This window comes from Phyllosticta citribraziliensis, assembly GCF_038025025.1.
Source record: "Phyllosticta citribraziliensis strain CPC 17464 chromosome Unknown J3D65scaffold_1, whole genome shotgun sequence".
Taxonomy (NCBI): Eukaryota; Fungi; Ascomycota; class Dothideomycetes; order Botryosphaeriales; family Phyllostictaceae; genus Phyllosticta; species Phyllosticta citribraziliensis.
The window spans coordinates 2308639-2328290 of NW_027117338.1; the positions used below are offsets into that span (position 1 = coordinate 2308639).

At 53.5% G+C, this 19652-nt stretch overlaps 7 protein-coding genes across 7 annotated transcripts; 5 read left to right on the plus strand and 2 right to left on the minus strand.

The window, feature by feature from the left end:
• Positions 1-314: 314 nt before the first annotated feature.
• J3D65DRAFT_599438 (uncharacterized protein) lies at positions 315-6323 on the plus strand (the record flags this gene model as incomplete). Its single annotated transcript, XM_066797899.1, has 12 exons — positions 315-425; positions 601-664; positions 804-1244; positions 1330-1459; positions 1518-1823; positions 2021-2075; positions 2111-2204; positions 2293-2440; positions 2500-3266; positions 3316-5465; positions 5522-5971; positions 6087-6323. 12 exons carry the CDS (start codon positions 315-317, stop codon positions 6321-6323), a joined length of 4953 nt encoding a protein of 1650 aa, XP_066660056.1.
• Positions 6324-6697: 374 nt separating this feature from the next.
• J3D65DRAFT_564287 (ribonucleoprotein-associated protein) lies at positions 6698-7637 on the minus strand. Its single transcript, XM_066797593.1, has 3 exons — positions 7391-7637; positions 7076-7289; positions 6698-7022 (listed from the first exon to the last, which is right to left on the minus strand). Exons 1-3 carry the CDS (start codon positions 7495-7497, stop codon positions 6960-6962), a joined length of 384 nt encoding a protein of 127 aa, XP_066660057.1. The 5' UTR covers positions 7498-7637; the 3' UTR covers positions 6698-6959.
• Positions 7638-7931: 294 nt separating this feature from the next.
• Positions 7932-8864, plus strand: J3D65DRAFT_599440 (V-ATPase proteolipid subunit C-like domain-containing protein; the record flags this gene model as incomplete). Its single annotated transcript, XM_066797900.1, has 5 exons — positions 7932-7948; positions 8091-8103; positions 8249-8378; positions 8476-8736; positions 8788-8864. 5 exons carry the CDS (start codon positions 7932-7934, stop codon positions 8862-8864), a joined length of 498 nt encoding a protein of 165 aa, XP_066660058.1.
• A 652-nt stretch (positions 8865-9516) lies between these two features.
• Positions 9517-11005, plus strand: J3D65DRAFT_38171 (NAD dependent epimerase/dehydratase). The gene has a single exon (XM_066795777.1). It carries the CDS (start codon positions 9721-9723, stop codon positions 10897-10899), a length of 1179 nt encoding a protein of 392 aa, XP_066660059.1. The 5' UTR covers positions 9517-9720; the 3' UTR covers positions 10900-11005.
• Positions 10988-13434, minus strand: J3D65DRAFT_673541 (uncharacterized protein). Its single transcript, XM_066803529.1, has 3 exons — positions 12866-13434; positions 12342-12816; positions 10988-12290 (listed from the first exon to the last, which is right to left on the minus strand). The coding sequence occupies exons 1-3, from the start codon at positions 13195-13197 to the stop codon at positions 11112-11114; spliced, it is 1986 nt and encodes a 661-aa protein (XP_066660060.1). The 5' UTR covers positions 13198-13434; the 3' UTR covers positions 10988-11111.
• Positions 13435-14717: 1283 nt separating this feature from the next.
• Positions 14718-16634, plus strand: J3D65DRAFT_38233 (aldehyde dehydrogenase). Its single transcript, XM_066795783.1, has 4 exons — positions 14718-14903; positions 14950-15019; positions 15070-15503; positions 15556-16634. Exons 1-4 carry the CDS (start codon positions 14844-14846, stop codon positions 16459-16461), a joined length of 1470 nt encoding a protein of 489 aa, XP_066660061.1. The 5' UTR covers positions 14718-14843; the 3' UTR covers positions 16462-16634.
• Positions 16635-17169: 535 nt separating this feature from the next.
• Positions 17170-19543, plus strand: J3D65DRAFT_38269 (cytochrome P450). Its single transcript, XM_066795785.1, has 4 exons — positions 17170-18069; positions 18123-18345; positions 18419-18816; positions 18863-19543. The coding sequence occupies exons 1-4, from the start codon at positions 17259-17261 to the stop codon at positions 19057-19059; spliced, it is 1629 nt and encodes a 542-aa protein (XP_066660062.1). The 5' UTR covers positions 17170-17258; the 3' UTR covers positions 19060-19543.
• Positions 19544-19652: the final 109 nt, after the last annotated feature.

A 19652-nucleotide genomic window follows, 5' to 3' on the forward strand; every position in this document is an offset into this window, starting at 1 on the left:
GGCCAGAAGGCGCCAAGCTTTGGGCGCACGGTCTGCCTCGCGGGTCATGCAGTCAAAGGAGGGATCGACGCCTGACTCGCGCTCGAACTAGCACTAGCCCGGCCGGTAGCGCACCCGTTGGACACACTTCCCCATAACCTCCAACCTTCGACCACAGCACCTACGACTTCGTTCAAAATCAAGCTCGCCCTGACCAGGGTCGCGTGCTTACTCTCCGCACCCTCCTGGGCGTTTCCACCTTCTTGCGCCTCTCTTCCGACTCGCTCTCAGGTTGCATGTAAACATCAACACAAAGGCTTCGCGCGCCGCCCGAAATGACATCGCGGAGCCGTCCCCGCGGCAGCCAGATCAAAGATGATGCAGATGAAGAGCGCAGCATCTGGAACCAGCTTCGTACTGATGCCCGCAAGGTGGATGGCTTGGTGGTAAGTAGAAACCCTTGGAAGACACCACGGTCTCCACACTGTCTGCACAATCCATCCATGCTTGGCGCGCATACTGAGCTTGAAGCGCAGCTTTGCCGCGTTTTGATACTGTTGAGCTTACCATGGTCGTTGGTGGGCTGTGACCTGCGCAAGGCTTCGCTAATCAGTCCGACAGAGGGAATCAAATGAGATTGAAAAGCGCATCTACGAGCTAGGCGTAGCCCAGCAAACCATTGAAGGTGACCGATGTCTCTGACCTTTTCCTTTTTCCGTTACGTCATCTATCACGGTCTTTTCGTCATTTCTCAACCTGCAGTGTGCCTCATGCGCAGCCCACCCCCCGGCGATTTCCCCAAGCATTGGCTAACGCACCTACAGCACGGGGAGACATGCCCCCCGCGGATATAGACAACGAGCTGGACGAGCTTGTCCGCAAGAATATCCGCCTGCACGAAGCCATCACTAGCCTGACAGACGGTTCTTCCTCCGACAGCAGCATGTCCATCACCCAAGGCCTTGAACTCCTGTCAGCCCTTCGCGCCGCTTCTGCAACCTCTCCCGACACCACGTCCAATGGCTCGCGGCAGGCCAGCGCCAAGGTCCAGCGCAACCCAAAACGAGCCAAGCTTGAGCCGACTCTGAATGACGACAATGACTCCATGGCAGCAGAATCTCCCAAAATGAGTCTCATCAGCTCAGGCGTCAAAGATCGTCTTGGCGTTGGCGGCAGCAAGGCTGGGAGCAGAAGCGGCAGCGTCGGTGCCACGCGCGAAACCAGCGTCAAAGTCGAGGACGGCAACGACAGCATCGACAGCAAAGGTAAAGTTCACAAAGCCACTGCGCATCTCTAACGACGACCTTTGCACCAAGTATCTTCCAGGGTTGGTCTGATACGTCTATCAAGTGTCCATCGGCGAGCGACATCGTCTCAGTGTCGGCACCGAGGTCTTTTACCGTAACAAGCAGAAGAACACAGAGGGCGAAGGCATACTCTGTGCTGTTACGGCAGTGATTGGCGAAGGAAAGCAAAGACGGTAACCCAATCCCGAGCTAAATTATCTACTGCAACTCCGTTCCAACAACTCAATGCAGATACGAAATCATCGACTCAGACCCCGATCCCCCTACACCTCCCCAACCCTACCGCGCCTCTGTAAATGCTCTTGTACCGATACCCAAAACAAACGAAGGACTGTCTGAACTCCCTCCTCGCAAGACTGTCCTTGCTGTATATCCCTTCACAACCACATTCTATAAGGCCGAGGTTGTGGCATCACGACCCGGGAAAGGACTAAAGAAAGATGGAAAAGACATTGGCGCGGATCTTAAAGAAGGCTATGTGAGACTGCGATTTGAGGGCGAGGACGAAGCAGACACGGAAAAGGATGTGGAACGGAGGTACGTGCTACCTGAACCAGGAAGGTAAATACCCAGACTCCATTGCGACAGACATGGCATGACCAACCTTTTGCAAGGGATGGTTTGATTTTGGAACTCCACTGAAAATTTGGCGTGGAATTTTCGTTCTCGTCTTGATTACCTTCGGCCCCGAGACAAGATTTCTGCGACTTGTCTTGGTTACTATTTTAATGCAGCTTTCACGTCCAGAATGTGTGTGCTCCTTCTGTTGGTGCAAATGCTGCCTCTATGGTAAACACGTTGGTATCATCATGACTGACACGCAGGTTTTACCAAAAACCGGCCCTCCGCTCTCCTCCCGCTCTCTCTGCGCAGTCTACTGTACTGGCGTTGTTACAATCGGAAACACCGGAAATGGAGGTAGGCGCAACGTCAAATGGTCATCATGGGATTGCTGACGGATTTCGCTGTTGAATTACTACATGTATTTGGCTGTTGCTCCGTCTAGCCATGGACAGGCTGGTTTTGCAACGCAGAGAATGCATCCTGCGCCGTCTAGACCAATTCTTGTTCGTCTACAATCCATCTTTCTGGCAAAACAAAGCTTCTTTGCACAGGGAAATTAGTGTGGGCATTGCGGAATTCCCTCAGAGACCGTGGGCATTTGTGAAGAGTTGGTGTTGACCACAGTCGTTGCACGTCTAGGTTCAAACAGCTATCGACAACCGAATCTCATGAGTTTCTTGTGTTGCTGCGATTGGGGTTCCAACCAGCCTGCTGGGTTTGGCAGCTATCTTCAGTTGTGGATGTGGTGTTTTCTGCAAACACTGACGCGCAACACAAGCCCCCGAACTCCATATAAGACCGACGCTGGATCTCCGTGGTCCACGGCAGTCAGAACCTCTCGCATTCAAGAGTTTCTGATTTTCGACCTTCATTGCACTCACCTTTCGAAACTTCTCGCCTCGTTTCGACACCTCAATCTTACAATGAGCTTCCAAAATTTCTTCAACAAGAAGCCGTGCCAGCGCTGTGGCTCTAAGGAGCATACTGCTAATCGTTGTGAAGATATTCGCGCACTGACTGACAACCCAAGCAATGACCCGCTGATTTGGCCTGATGCTTTGACCGTGAAAAAGCGTATCGAATACGAAGTTGCTTTGGTCAAGAAGCGTGGACACAGTTTTCAGTACCTTGGCGGACTAACCCTCGAGGAGTTCCGAAGGCGTATCGACGATAGAGCTTCTACTTCAGCTGCTGGCGCCAGTTCCTCCGCAACCCCAGCCACGCTCGCCCCCGGTGGCAGCCCTGCCTCTTCAAGTGGCACTCCGTCACGCACTGCAGCTGATCTTGTGGCTATGCCAGTCCGCACGAAGCCTGCTGGCGCGCCTACAGGTGGAGGCAACCAGCCCAAAGGTGGCACTGCTTCTTCGACTTCTGTCTCAACACCTTCTGGTCCTCCGAACTCTCAGTCTGGAACAGGTAACTCTGATTACGAAGTTTCGCGAAGCTTATGCTAACGTTCGATCAGACCACAGACCTTTGAGAAGGCAGAGCCTCAGTCTTCGTGATCGAAAACCAGCGACGACGTCTGATCCATCCGCCGGCAGCTTTGCTCTGGTCGACAAGCGTGCTGTTTTCGAGAGTCTCTTGGCCAAGCAACAATCCGCGAAAAAAGCCGACGTCTTCCCTTTGCGTCCCGGCTTCGGTCTCAAGGACCAGAACGCGAACATCCACACGAATCACTTCAGAATGACGCTCCCCAAAACTTTGCATCGTTACACCATTGGTCTGACCAAGGTTTGCAGCTCCTGGAGCCAAGCTGCGCGGAAAAGACTCATCGAAGCTTTTTTCGACCACGTCAACCATTTTGGACAAGAGTCAGACTTCGCCACGGACTATCTTCTCAATATTGTCTCGTGGAAGGAGCTCAAATTCCCGCTTGTGGACCCGAATCTGAAGAAAGAAGCTCAGGATGTCTTTTCTTGTCCGTCATTGACGAACGACAACCTGGTCTTTTCGAGCAAAGTTCCTTTTGGAAGGAACCAAGAGCATGTCGCAATTTACAGCCATGGTCAGGTTGACCTCAACGGCTTCAAGAACTACGTCGAAGGCCAACCGGGCTGCCAGGAACACGACAACTCCATCGCTTGCCAGTCGCTCAGCATCATCATTTCCAAGGCCGCTAGGGCAACTCAGCCGGACTACCAAAGTTTCCAACTTGGCAGCAACAGGCTTTTCATTAAGAGTCGTTGGGATCCCCTGGACATCACATGGGTCCAGCTTGGACGTAACCCCATCGAAACTTCTAGAAACCTTGTCGTTTGCCATCATGGATTTTCCTTCATTGTCAAGCCGGCCATGGGAGGCGCGCTCCTCAATGTCAACAACGCGACGAGTGCATTTTTCCATCCACGTCTCGTTTCAGACTTCATCAGGCACCACAATGGTACGCCTGGCTTCCAACGCCTACTTCGAGGTGTTCGCGTCTACGTCGACTATCGCGGAAGACAAAGCCACTCCAACGACGACGATCCCAGCAACAAAATCAAAACCATCAACGGCTTTGGCGTCCCTGTGGACAAGCAGACCTTCGAAAAAGATGGCAAAATTGTCAGCGTCTATGATCATCTTACCAGCAAGTATCCTCACCAGAAGATTGATCGAGCGTCCTTGAGTGTGAACTTGGGTGGTAAGGACAAGATGAAGTTGTGGTACGCGCCTGAAATGCTTCGAATCCTCCCTTACCAGCCTTACCGTGCAAAGCTATCCCCCGAGCAGACGACGAACATGATCAACCTGGCTTGCAAAAGGCCCCCTGTCAAGGTCTCAGAAATCTTGGGTGATGGACTCCGTTCTATTAACATGGGAGTATCAAGCACAGTCGTCGTTCCGAATTCTGGTCTGGAGATCGACCCGCAGATGCTGACTGTTCCTTCGCGACAAGCCCCCGAGCCTCATCTTTTTTTCCGCTCAGTGAAAAATCTCCCACAGGTCCGTCAAGGAAGATGGTCACTTCCCCCCGGCGCCCAATTTTTTTCAACCGATACGGGAGTCGGAGGTGGATTTCATTACCTTTTCCTCGAAAGAGTGGTCAATGGCCTTGGGAGGAATGATCCGCATCCCGGACAAATTCATAATGATTTCGTAGGGGTACTGAGGAGTCTTGGAATTCGATTCAGAGCACCCGTGGGCACGTACACGGCCATGCACAGCTATGATAGGGCGGAGATTGGTCGAGGTGTATCAGAAGCTGTGGCGAAGTCTGCTTCTCTGGTAGTACTTCTGATGATGACTCCATCAACTCAGGCGTACTCGGACTTCAAGACAGAAGCGGATCGACGGGTCGGTCTACAGTCAATCTGCCTTTCCAAGTACTGGAAAAGCAAAAACAAGTCAGGCTATCTGAGGAATGTTGGGATGAAGGTAAACCTGAAGTTAGGCAACATCAACACCACTGTCAACAAGGGCCTTGGTACTGCAGGAGGAAAACCCATCGACAAGAACGTCATGATCCTTGGAGCCGATGTCACGCATCCATCTGCACTGTCGTCGCATGGAACACCGTCAATTGCTGCGGTCGTTGGCAGTGTTGATGGCACCTTTGGGAAATTCCTTGGATCAATGAGATGGCAACAGCCTGACGAGAGGTCTGATGGAACCTTGAAGCAGAGCAAAGAGGTTTATATTCAACCCATGTTTTTCCAGATTCCATGGCAGACACTGACATGCAACAGATCATCGAGGACATGAGGTCCATGGTCAGAGAGCGCTTGAATGCTTATTATTCGGTCAATAACAAACTTCCCGACCACATCATCTACTACCGCGACGGAGTGAGCGAAGCCCAGCGTGCAGAAGTCAAGAACAAGGAGGTTACAGCAATCAAGGCAGCATACCAGGATATTGCAGGCACGAAGAATGTGCAGACCGCAGTGCCAGTGACTGCAATCATTGTCACAAAACGCCACGGTACACGCTTTTTTCCACGCAGCAACGCTCAGAAGTCTGAAAAGGTCAATGACAACATCGTCCCTGGCACTGTCGTAGACACCTGTGTGACCTCTCCCTACTACTTTGACTTCTTTCTGTCTTCGCATGCCGGCATCCAGGGCACATCGAAACCAGCACACTACTTTGTCGTGGAAAACGGGCTGGGGTTCAACGCAACAGAGCTGCAAAATGTCGTAAGTCATCCTTCCAATTACCCATTTCCCGGAATCTCCACTCGCCACTATTCTCCTGCACCAAATCCCAGCCTCAATCCTCACGTTTGACTAAACTAACACTCCCACGCGACAGACGCAAAATATTTGCGCCATCTACGTCCGCGCAATGATGACTGTCTCGTACGCATCGCCAACCTATTATGCGGACCGCTTGTGCGAGCGCGGTCGCATTTACCTTCGCGAGTTCTACGACGGTGCAATCCCTTCGGATTTAACTCCGGATCGATTCAGAATCAGGCTCAATGATATCTGGAACAAGCACCAGAACCCCTGGCACGACAGATTGAGCGGCACGATGTTCTGGATGTGAGGGGGTATCTGCTGACGGCGGCGGTGGAGAAGTTCGGGTTTTCTGGATTTGGGCTTGTTGGAGTTTTGCATGGGTTGGTCAGGAGGGGCTGAGAGAAGTTGGAGGTGGTTGTTGATGCAGGAATGATTCGAGAGGGGCTTTTCTTTTGTACGGAGTTTGCACCAATCTTTGAGTTTTCAATTTGCTGTTGGTGCCAGTGATGCTGCATGGGGACAGCCCATGGGGACGCCTTTGTGAAAGTCTTACCACTCAATTGCAAATCCTTGTCGAGACTTTGAATCACCCAAGAAGAATTTCCATGTCACTGACAGCAGAGACGACCTTTTCCCAATCACAAGCAGTACTGTTGGAGAGCGGCTGGATAGCATGGTTAAGTTTTGAAATATTTTCAATTTGTAGTCGCATTTGCAGTCCAGTTAAGAACTCAAATGATGGCCACGAAACCAGGAGACAACAGCTGAGCATGCCGCACTACGCCCATTGCCCCAAATCCGGATATCCAGAACGCCGTTGCCTGATTTCCACGCCTCCTGTATGCCACTGAGTTGCGCGCTTGCAACCAAAGCCCAAATCTTGTACCAGAGGTCTGAAACCGCAGTTTTTTGCGCCAAAGTGACAGAGCAGTTACAAACCCGCTTAGATCATCAGCCTCTCGACCTTGTCCTTGAGGGAGCGGACCTGGCCCATGAGGTCGGATCCCTGTTGGAAATAGTGAGCGTCTGGTTTAGTGGAAGCTGGGAATTGTTACATACCTCGTTGGTGGTGATGCTGGCGGCAATGACAGCCCTGCTCACACCACAAGCGCGGCCAAGCGCCATCTTGCTGGGGACGTAGACGTAGGGGACGTTCTTGTCCTCGCAGAGGAGAGGAAGGTGGAGAAGGATGGCGAGAGGAGAAGTATCAGCGGCCAGAACGATGACCTCCGCAACACCACGGTTCAGAGTCTTGGTGGCCTCGTTGGCACCCCTAGAGCATACCGTTAGAACTCATTCGTTGGATATGACGCGCACGCGTTGTGGAGAGCATTCGCGAAACGCGCCAAGCTGCCGCTGGATATGGGCACTCACTTCTTGAGCTGCCTGTAGTGCTGGGCCTGTTGGACGAGGTCGAGAATCTCCTGGGAGAGGGAGGCATCGGCGATGGGCCAGGCGGCGGAAGTATCTTGAGCGGACATTTTGTGTTGTTGTGGGTGGCTGGAAATGCGCGGAATCGGGTGTCTTGCGGGAGATGGAGGTGGAAATCGCTGGAGTCGATTCAAAAGGGTTCCTTTCCTGTGGGATCGCCCTTTCTTGTTGCGTCAGCGGGAGGTTGAGAGCTCGGTGGTGGAATAGGCGACTGGGGAAAAAATTCCGGCCAAGAGAAAGTTGAGTCGTGGTCCGAGCGTCATTGTGGCCTGAGGCAACAAACCACACGGTCTAAATCACGTGGCTGGGACGCCAAGAAGCTGCCGGTGGACGGGCAGCAGCTTCCCACAGCACCTCCATCGACTTCGTCCTCGTCGTCATCCATCTCCATCCCGCATCAACCGCCTCCCAACCGCCCGTTGTTTCCATCTGACCTTCCGTGCCAACTTCGCATCCGCAGAGTCTCAACCACATCACCGTCGCAATGGCCACCGATCTCTGGTACGTCGCCGTCGTGCCGCGCTTCTGGACAGCTTGAGCGTCCCTCTTCGCAGGGACCAGCTTTGCCGTCATTGCCTTTTGCGCTTTCTGAGCTCTATACTTGATTCAATGAGACGTCAAAGCTAACGAATGGAATTTACAGCCCCGTTTACGCCGTAAGTCCTGCCCTGGTGTTGCGATCCACCACACCGCCCGAGCGATCGAGCGGCCAGTAGCGCTCCTACTTCTCCCCGCGCCTCCCAGTCGACCCGTTATACACCAACATGTGTTCCAGGACCAAAAGCTGATTTTGCTCGTTAGCCCTTCTTCGGTGCGATGGGCTGCACGTCCGCCATCGTCTTCACCTGCTTCGGCGCTGCCTACGGTACCGCCAAGGCCGGTGTTGGTATCTCTGCCATGGGTGTTCTCAGGCCTGACCTGATCGTCAAGAGTACGGATTCCCCAAATGCCGACTTGATTGTCGAACGATAGCCTCCCACTGCGACACGGAGAGGCTTCGGTTCAGGCCACCAGCTAACTTACCCCAGACATTATCCCCGTCATTATGGCTGGTATCATTGGTATCTACGGTCTCGTCGTTTCGGTCCTGATCTCCAACGGCCTGTCGCAGAGATCTGCACTGTTTACCAACTTCATCCAGCTGGGTGCTGGTTTGTCCGTCGGTCTGGCCGGTCTGGCCGCCGGGTTTGCTATTGGTATTGTCGGTGATGCTGGTGTCCGTGGAACTGCTCAGCAGCCCCGCCTCTTCGTCGGCATGATTCTCATTCTCATTTTCGCTGAAGTCCTGGGTATGAAAGCCATACTGCTGTCGCGCGCGAGCTTCACTGACGTGGAAACAGGTCTCTACGGTCTCATTGTCGCGCTGCTCATGAACTCCCGCGCCGACCAGGGTGTCGTTTGCTCCTACGACTCGTAAACATTTTTTGGACACCAGAAATCCGGCAGCTTCGCCAAGTTACCTGTACGGATGAGGTACTGCGCTGTGAACGAACAAGGACTTGACACGGCAAGCCAACATCTGGCTGACGCGAATGAATGAAAATTGGAACGAAAATTGCCCAGGGCCGTGTGTTGGCTTTGGGTACCAGCGGAGCTCTTGAGCGAGCGTGTTAATGGGGCTCCGCCTTGTATGTCGATATATTCCACTTTTTTTGGGTGCTGTAGGACTTTGCAAGTAGATAACGGGCGTAAAACATTGTCTTTTCCGGTGGCGGCTATATTGATTAGCTTTCCTCGGAATGGGAGTTCTCGTGAGAAACACCTTGTCCTTGGCTTTGACATTCGCAATGATGGTAACACGAGGTGGGTATGTATCACACCTGCGAGTCTTTCTACCTTTTTTGTTTTCCACAGTGTCTGCCATTTTTGACAGCTTCGGAACGCTCCATGACACATCCTGGAACCAAACCACGTTTGGGGAAATGACATTACTTATATTCTCCGCCGTAAACTGATAGGTACTCCGTGGCTCAATAGGACCTGTATTCTAATCACGAGCAACGCTCACACTCCACAACTAATCATTGGCAGGGAACCACCGGGAATTCCAGATTTGTTCAAGTCTTCAAGCCGCCATCCTCAGCTGGCAACTTCTGTGCCGCTAACGATGCACGTGGCAACTGACGATGCAAACGAGATGCTCGAGACTAATCTTCAAATCCACAAGCTCAGAGACACTTGTCTAGAAAAGGCTGACCGACTTGTAGGTCTTGCACTTCTCAATTGAATTTCTCACCTCATCGCAACACTCAACTCGCGGACCCAACATCAATATGGCAACACCATCTTCGCCTCCAAAGATTCTCCTGACAGGCGCAACCGGCTATGAAGGTGGAAGCGTGCTCCACCGCCTCTTCAAGCACCCCTCTCTTGCTTCCATCCTCTCCCCCTCCAACCCCGTGACTCTTCCCGTCCGCCCAGGCGGCGGCGACCGCATCTCCAAGCTCACAGAAACCTACGGGCCGCGCGTGAACCCCATCGCCATCACGTCCCTCGACGACGTAGAGACAGTGAAGGCGCTGGCGGCCGAGCACGACATGGTCATCAACGCGGGGACAGGCTTCCACCCGGCGTCGGCCGAAGCGCTGGTGCGCGGGCTGGCGGCGCGCAAGGCGGCGACGGGCCAGCCCGCCGTCTGGATGATCCACACGTCGGGCTGCTCCAACATCTCGGACAAGCCCATCACGGGCGCGGCGCGGCCCGACGTCGAGCACGACGACGCCGACTCGGCGGCCGTGTTTGCGTTCGAGGCGGCCGAGAACGAGCGCGAGTGGTACGCGCAGCGCGCCGCCGAGCTCGTCGTGCTGCGCCTGGGCGAGGAGCTGGGCGTCAGCGCCATCAGCATCCAGGCGCCGTGCATCTTTGGCACTGGCGAGGGCCTGTTTCAGCAGGCTGGCTTGATGATTCCCGTCACGATGGCGAGTGTCTTGCAGCAGGGCTATGGCGTCACTGTCGGCGATGGCACGGGGGATATCGACTATGTCCACATTGCCGACCTTGTCGATCTCTACGTCCTCTGCGTCCTCAATATCGTCGAGCACGGCGGCAGCAGTTTGGAGACGGGCAGGCATGGCATCATTTTCCCGACGGCTGGCCGGACGCTCACGCGCGATATCGCGCTACGTTGTTTGGATGTCGCGTTTGCAGCGGGACACTTACCCAAGGAGGGTGGGCCTCAGACCAAGGAGATTCGCACGTTGAGCCTTGAAGAGTCGGCTGCGATGACGGCGGGCAATCTCTACATTGCCGAGACAGGGTTGGCGGGCCATCGCAAGACCAAGGGCACTGTTGCAAGGACGCGATTAGGGTGGGAACCTGTCTATTTGGAAGACGCGTGGATGCAGGATTTTGAGACGGAGATGAAGGCTGCGTTGGAGGGGAAGAGGGGAAGTACCTTTGAGGCTTGTATTGCTGCTGAAGGGCACTCAAAAGAGATCTGTCAGTACTTTTAAGCCATGGTTTACTCGTTCAGCACTGCTACTAACGGGGCTAGCACTGTTAATTTGTGCATCAAGAACACTTTGATCCCCAAAGTACAACGGGAGAATTATTTTTCATTCATTCGTCAGCTATGGACAGAAGGTCCTTGCAATGTGCAACCCAAGATGTTTTACACTTCCAAGAGCCATGAGGCCATCCAACTGGCCGATGAAGCAACCCGGGCTTAGTGTTCCGAATTCACAACCACGGCACGGGTACGCCTTGCGTTGGAAGCGTAGGTCTCTCCAACGAACAAACCAAGCAAAAAGGCAAACCATCCGACGAAGAATGGCACGATTCCCAGGACCACGAAGAGCGCCCACTGGCTCTTTGCGTGCAGGCTGTGGTTTTCCTTGTGCGTCTTGGCCTGGTCCCAAAACGAAGCATATTCTCGCCGACGGTATCCATTTCCCTGGCGCGCCCACTGAAGAAATTCGGAGCTCAAGACCTCGGCGTCGTGGCTCTCAAAAAGGACACAGTGAGGAGGCTGATCAGCGTGGCTGAATGGGCTGCAAACCTTGAGGCCCAGGAAGTCGCCGTTGCTGAGGGATACTTTTTCGATGATGGCTGGATGTTCCTTGGGGGCTTCATCAAAACTGGCAGAATCAGGATGAGTCGCTGTGTCTGATCGCCAGGAGTGGCCGAGCTTGCGCTTAGAGAGTTCCTTAGAATCAAATGGAAGGGGATGCACCGAAGGACATTTCGGGTCGCCGTCCTTGCACCAGTAGTACATGCTCAGAACATACTTGTCATCGCTAGGAGCTCCACCACATGGATCATGGTAATCGCCTGCGCAAGGCATGGAGTCACACTGACCGCTGATACCAGTGCGCGGCAGACGATCAATCGGAGGTGGCGTGAAGGAGCAATAGCAGGTGTCGCCATTCTCAAGACCAGCCCAGTGCCTACCGGTTGCGTGGCAGTGATTAAGGCAAGTCTGCCTGGTCATGAAGCTGTCGGTCCATGCATTTGTCCATGTACGATTCGAGACGTCGTCTATTCCGCAGCCAAAGTGACTCCAGTAGGACGGACTGGCGACCACAGCTGAAATCCGGGAGCCAGCGACACGCGTGGGCGATACGGCCTTGTTGGATGAAGTCGTCGACTCGAAGAAACCACCATTCGAGTGATACTTTGTGGTCATGATGGACGTCGACAATGCCGGCGTGGTGTAAGGAGTAGGCGTGGGGGAAGCAAGCGCTGTGATGTATTCAGGCGCATGCTGTGTACCCGCACAGCTCCCGAAGAAATCTGGACGGATGGTTTGATTGAGAAACGGATAGCAGGTTTTGTCAGCGGAGGGGCTCTGCCCGTTGCAATGAGAGATTGCTCGCTGAAAAGTGGCGTTGTCCCAGCCGTTGATCTTTGCAGAGTTAGCACAGGCTTGCAAAAGAAATTCAGGGTGGACACGTACGAAGGACCCTTGAAATCCGTAGCCAGTCGGATCGTTGATAAATCCGTTCTGACCCTTGTGGACAAAGACGAGATGAGGACGACTGTCTATGGCCAACTTGCCCTTGAAAGAAGTGAGATCGTAGAGCACATCGTACCACATCGAGACCAGACGGATGGGATGCGAGGAAGGACAGGTTCCATTGATGGGATAAGCCACGTGAGAGCCGTCTGTAGAAGACAATCGTTTGCCGTCTCCGCACGAAGGGAAGCCAACTTTTGCACTGAGACCATCGGGACAGAACTCTTGAGGCAAGTGGGCCAAGGAGGATCTCACCCCGCCAGGAGCCTGCTTGTCATCACATTCGTACCGGATAACACCACCAGGGACGCCATTGTTTGGACGGCGCTTGGAGTCGTGCCCGGCAGACATCTGGAATCCGCCAGGGAAAGGCGCAGCTCGGGGGCTCAGGCTTCGATTGGAGGTGGGGCTTTGGCTGTGTGGGTTCAGTGTTTGTTCTTGAGCTCGGTCACAGGCCAACTGACTCATAGTGAACGGTGATGGTCTTCTCAGGCACAGCCAAGTAGCTTGTGCCGTCGTAGTAGAAGAGCTGAGAAGTCCAGTACAATGACATGTCACCCTTGGTTGAGCAAGAAGAACACTCCGCGTGACGCAGCTGGTTGTAGGTGATGTTCATGTTGACCGCGTTGGCGCCCGCAAAGAGGTTGAAAGAGCTGGAGAGCTTTCCAGGGCTGTGGATAGGATCAATGCGGTCGCGTAGGACTGGCTGGCACTTGACAGCCCAGCGTGCGGTTGCAGTCGTGGCGAGCAGAGCCAGCAGGACGGCTATGACGCCGCCAAAGTTGGCCTGGCGCATAGCTGAGAACGAATATCCAAGCGAAAAGAGTGAGCGGGGCAAACGACGAGTAAAGACGGTGGTTGTGAGAAGGTGAAGGTTGTGAGGGAGATCGGTGGCAGGTGGTGCGTGATGGATGGCGCGAGCGAAGGCTTCTATCAACACCTCACCTCAACGCAACTTCCTCCAACCCACACGTCAAATTTCTGTCATCCACGTCAAAAGACAGGCTGATTGGAAACCTACAGCAGGGCGGGTGCCGATGCTCAACGCGAGGATACACTCTCACCTCTGTGACGAAGAAGAGCCGCATCGTAAGTACATGTGGACGGTGAGCTCACCAAGTAGGCCGCATTCCTGCTGAACTGAGGGTCCACTTGGAGACAACGCCATTTGCTTTTCGCCCATCAATTCACCGCTGACCTTGCTGGAGCCAAACGTATGGCGGCTACAGCACTCTCGTCATGGAAGGATAAGAAAAGACTCTCGCGATCCTGAAAGCTGTGATACGGCCTTGCGACACTTTTTCGACGGACACAAATGCAACGCGTCAATTGAAACCACCAGAGTTAGCACGTCGGCCTTCAGGGTCATGCAGCGTGAAGTGCGTAGAACATGGCGAGGGAGGCTTTTCGACAGGTTGGTGGTTCCATTGCAAGCAAGAGCGGCGGTCAGGAGCGCAGAGCCCATGCCGGAGCCATCAGTCCCAGTCGGTATGAGCAGGTAAGAAATCCCTTTTCGACGCGAAGGCAACTTGGCACAATGGCTTGAATCGACCGTCAAGTTGGTTTCGTTGTCGTGGAAATGGAAAGAAACCGGAAGGCGAGGTTGGCCTCACGTGACGGGACTGTCCCGTCGCCGGATAATTTCGGCCCGAGAAGCTGCCAACCAAACCTTACGATGAGGTGGGGGATCCCTGCCTTCATTTTCGTCCCCTTCTTCCACTTCGTCATTCTCAGCTGGCCTGTCTTCGCTTTGGATGGCCGTTGAAGCGTCATGTCTTCACAGCATCTGAGATTGGATGCTCTCTGCCTGCCTTTGGTGATGCTATCCACAAATGCCGTCTTCCTTTCGCAACCGCTAGTGTCTCGAATCTCCGATAATCGCAAGATCAAGAAGACGAGCGTTCCAACTCCAACATTTCACCATGCCAACCGTCTATGAATGAAAAGTCCAATTTGTCCCTTCAAGAGCAGTGCAGCAAACGACACCGACGCCCGCGACCAAGGCTTGAAAGTGTTCCTGCTGCCATGCCAAGGACGGAGCGCATTGCTGCCGGGACTGTCTACCAATGCCGGTCGGCTCCGAAACTTTGTGGGGTGCCGAATTTTGCGGGGTGGCCCAAAAGAGCTCGCCGGCAGACGTTCCCGCAAGCCAGATCTACCGGCAGAGAAACTGCCCGATCTCGCTCTCATTGGTAGCCCAGCTGCCTCAAGTTTGACCAGCTTTCAGACGCGTCCTCCTGACGATCTTTGGCCACTGTCATTGTCTGCATCGACTTCGCCCGCTCGTGCCCGAGTAGAACGTTGTTCGGAAGCTTCTTGATCAGTTATCAAACAGCCACAGCCCCCCAGCCGCTATATAAAGTAGTCCCGACTTGCTACGCCCCTTATCTTGATAGCTTTCCTTCGCTCGTCTTCCTGCAGAGCTATCAGACTTTCGCGACCATGGCCAGCAACAGCGACATCAGAAACAAGCCGGAGACGCGTCTTTTCATCAACGGCAAGGTAGTGACCCGGAAGACTTTCCAGGACGTCACTAACATCCTGTCAGTTTGTCGAGTCGTCAGACAAACAGACCTTCCGACTCGTTTCTCCTTCAACACGGGAGCTGATTGCCGAAGGTAAGATGCGCCAAGCCTTGAAAAGCGTTCATCGTTGAATTTCCTTGCAGTTTCCGAAGCAAGTGCTCAGGATGTCAATACTGCCGTAGCAGCTGCAAAAGCTGCTCAACCCGCTTGGGCTGCACTTTCTCCGCCTGAACGAGGAGCTTGCTTGCGAAAATTCGGAGATCTCATGCGCGAGAACATGAAAGAGTTGGCCACTCTCGAGGCCATCAGCATGGGGCGCCCGGTCAGAGACTACATCGATGTCTACGTCGGAGCTAGGCTGTGGGACTGGTTTTCAGAGGCTGGCTGGGCTATACAAGGATCAACAAGTCTCAATAATCCTGGGATGGTGGGCATGACCCTACTACAACCATATGGCGTTGCTGCTGGTATCATCCCCTGGAATGCTCCCATGATTTTCTTCTCGTCCAAGGCAGCTCCTGCTCTGGCATGTGGAAACTCGATCATCATCAAGAGCAGTGAAAAGGCGCCTCTGACAGTAAGACGCTTTCCGTTTAATGCCTGCTACTACCTTACTGACAAATCCCCAGTCCGCATTCCTGGCGACACTTATCGAGAAGTCAGGATTTCCTCCTGGTGTCTTCAACATTCTCTCTGGACATGGTACCGTCTCTGGTGCCACCTTGGCCTCTCACATGGACGTTCGAACGCTTTCTTTCACAGGATCAACTGCAACTGGACGTGCAATCTCCATCGCCGCGGCCAAGTCCAACCTCAAGAACTTGCACCTCGAGCTTGGTGGTAAATCCCCTGCGGTAGTATTCGAAGACGCAGACCTGGAGGCAGCTGCTGCCACAACTCAGTTCGGAATTGGTTGGAACGCCGGTCAGATTTGTATGGGCAATTCTCGCATCTACGTTCAAGACACCGTCGCGGAAAAGTTTGTCAACCTCTTCAAAGAAAAATGGGGCAGTGTCAGAATGGGCAATCCTCTCGATCCAGAGGTTGGGCTGGGTCCTGTCGCAGACTCACTGCAGTACGAGAAAGTCAACAAGTACATTGAAATCGGCAAGTCATCAGGGGCCAAAGTGGTTCTTGGTGGCGACAAGCCCACACAAAGCAATCAGCTGGGCGACGGCTACTACGTGCCAGCGACGATTTTTGGAGAAATTCCGGAGGATTCCAAGACAATGAAAGAGGAGGTGTTTGGGCCTGTTGTTTGTATAAACACATTCAAAACAGAGGAGGAGGTCATCGAGAAGGCAAACGACACAGAGTACGGCCTCTACGCCGCCGTTTTTACGACAAACCACGCCAGAGCCCTCCGAGTCGCCAAGGCTATTCAAGCTGGGACTGTCGGAATCAACTGTTCGGCCCCGACCAACTTGCCTGACCTGCCATTTGGTGGCTTCAAGTCATCAGGCGTTGGCAGGGAAGGCATGATACACAGCATGAGGAACTACTTGGAAGAGAAGTCGGTCATGACCAAGCTTTGAGCGGACGCTGTCAAATGATGTTTTGCTTCTGTTTTAAATCCGCTCGATTTGGTAAGCGTGCTGAATACATGTACTTAGAGAACACTTCTGTTTGTAGATTGAATCGGATGCCTCGCAGTTTCTCATGAAGACCCTTGCGAACGCAACCGGCGCAACAATTCTCACCCAGTCGCTTTATCAATCACGCTTAGAGTCGGACTGTCGGATCCCCAAGTTAAACAGCGTCACGCTTGGCCCCAGCGAGATCGTCATTTACGGGACCTACAGGTTTCAATCAACCCCGCTGCGATTGGCGGAAGAGAAGATAAAGTGTGCGGGAGGATCCTCCTTGGCGTGTCTACCGGAAATCCTTCGACCCGGGGACCGATGCGAAAGCGAGATCTCAGAGAACTGAATCCAAACTTGGCACTAAGACAAAGGCTTGCACGTGGAAACACGAGCTCATGGAAGATGCAGACCGATATCCGCGTGGCCTTGACAGGGTAGGGGCGGAGACAGTTTGACTGTGCCGTTGTTCCCCTGCATGGACGCAAGACGGAACCGCATCCGGCAGCGCTAACTGGCGCCCAGTGACGGAGGCACTAATTATCAAAGCATGCAGAGCAGTGGACCGCTGAGTTGCCCCAAGTGGATCCGCACAGACCATGCGACTGCATGAGTACTTCGCTTCAGTAGGCATCAAGTCCACCTCACACAAGACCCGCAGAAGTGGGGTCTGACGACTAGTCTGCGACCAATTCTTAAGGGCGTGTTTCTCAGCAGTCTCACGACAGTCTGCTGTTGCATCCTCGCCCAACATGACCAGCCAGCCTTTACTTGCGTCCGGAGCCGCGGCGCTCGCAGGAGTGTTTACTTGGGCGTCATACTTCCACAAGGGAGAGCATCATCTCTATCCGTTGAGATATGCTCGAATTTTCATCGCTTCGTTTCTACTGGGAACATTTGTCCTGGCAAAATTTGACCAAGTCAGCTACAGCAATGCCGCAACATACATGGCCACCATTGCCGCAAGCTTTCTGGCCGGGATATTCACATCTCTCATTACATGGCGATTATTTTTCTCTCCATTGAACAGGTTTCCTGGTCCCTTCATGGCAAGGCTCTCGTCGTTCTGGATGGCGTTTCACGTTGGTAAGTCTGAGGCTTACAAGTTGGTCACCAAGCTCCACCAGGAACACGGCGACTTTGTAAGAGTCGGCTCCAACGACGTTTCCATTCTCAACCCCGACGCTGTCCCTTTGATCTACGGCTTCGGCACCAAGTGTGGCAAGGCAACATGGTATGACAACGATTACCCGCTCGCCTCGATGCACTCATCTCGCAACCGCCAATATCATGATGCGCGCCGGCGCCTCTGGAGCATTTCGTTCAGTGACAAGGCACTTCGTGGATATGAGCCTCGAGTGCAGAGGTACACATCCAGTCTGGTCCGACAGCTGTCTGCCTTTTCGGGACGGCCTGTGGACGCCACGAAATGGTTCGCCTTCTTCGCTTACGACGTCATGGGAGAGCTGGCCTTTGGAAAATCTTTTGGCACCCTCGAAAAGGGTCAGGAGCACTTTGCTATTACGCTGTTGGGCGAAGGCCTGCAGGGTTTGGCCTTTCTATGTGCGCATCCCGTCCTTTCATGTCGACCTATGGTCTTGCTAATGGTCGAACAGTGCCAACCTGGTTTTTCAGATGCTTGACAAACACCCCATTGGCAGCGTCGTACTGGCGCTTCATTCAATATTGTACCGCTCAGCTTGAGGAGCGTGTGAAGAACCAACCAGAAGTCCCTGACATTATGAGTCCTCTAATCGATCAGTTCTCTGGCAAGGAAATATCTGACGTGGAGAACGCTCGCCTCCAAGGCGACTCGCGGCTGATAATTGTTGCGGGAAGGTATGCAATCCTCCCAGAGCTCTTGTGCTCGCTTCAAAATCTCTGTCCCCGAAATCTCACAAATCGACGCTAGTGACACCACATCCGCAACCCTCACCCACGCCATGTACCACCTCGCCCTTGAGCCCCATCACATGGACAAGCTCCGCGAGGAAATCACTCCCAAAGTCCAACCCGACGGCTCAATCAATCACCGCGACATCCAAGACCTCCCGCACCTGAATGGCGTCATCAACGAGGCGTTGCGGCTTCATCCAGCAGTGCCCACCGCGCTGCAGCGAGTTACGCCACCCGAAGGCATCGAGATTAACGGCACGTACATTCCCGGCGAGACAACCGTGTGGTGCCCTCAATGGGCACTCGGGCGCAGCGAGAAGGTGTATGCCGAGCCGAATCGATTCCTGCCCGAGCGATGGTATGCGAAGAAGGAGATGGTCAAGAAGGAAAAGGCATTCTTCCCTTTTAGCACTGGTAAGTTTATCCCTTCGTTCCCTGAAATGTGTTCTCACAAATACAGGTGTGTATGGATGCATAGGCAAACCTTTAGCGCTCATGGAGCTCCGTCTCGTCATCGCAAAGCTCCTTATGGCCTTTGATATAACGTTCGCGCCGGGCGAGACTGGCGATGACTTGTTGAACAGGACGCGTGATCACTTTACGATTGAGTGTGGAGAGCTTCATTTGGTGTTCAAGGAGAGAACTGCCGCTTCATGAGAAAGCTTTTGATGAATTGAACGACCCAAGAGGAGTTTTGGCTCAGACTCGAAATGTCAGCGTAGCGCGTTGTGGTGGAATTAGCTTGAAAGAGTCTGGTAAAGCTACTGCTCTGCTCAATTCAAACGATACCTTGATCGCCTCCTTCAATCTTGAAGCTGTTCTATCGTGGTAATCAGGTAATTCGCACAGCGGTAGTCAGTCAGTGTCCTCTGCATCTACAAATTCTCGCATCCGCAACTAACAATAGTTCCCATTAGCTCCGTGAATCCATCATTCGCGAATTCTTTTCTTCGACCATCAGTTTTCTACCACATAGCTCGTCTTCAGGTGCACTGTCGACGCACCGTCAACAGAACTTACAACACCGAGCACCGTGTCCTCAGTGCACAGTGTAGAGACTCACGGGAATAAAACAAGTAAGGGTAAGCCTCCACAACGACCAGCGCCGGACCCCCCTGACCCCTGCATTTCCCCGCAAAAAGCCCTCCAACCCCACATTCTCCTCCACATCTCCATTCGCCAATCTGCACCACCTGGCCGTCCCACACGCCCGGCACTTGTCTCCACGCCAGCTTGCCGATGTCAGACAA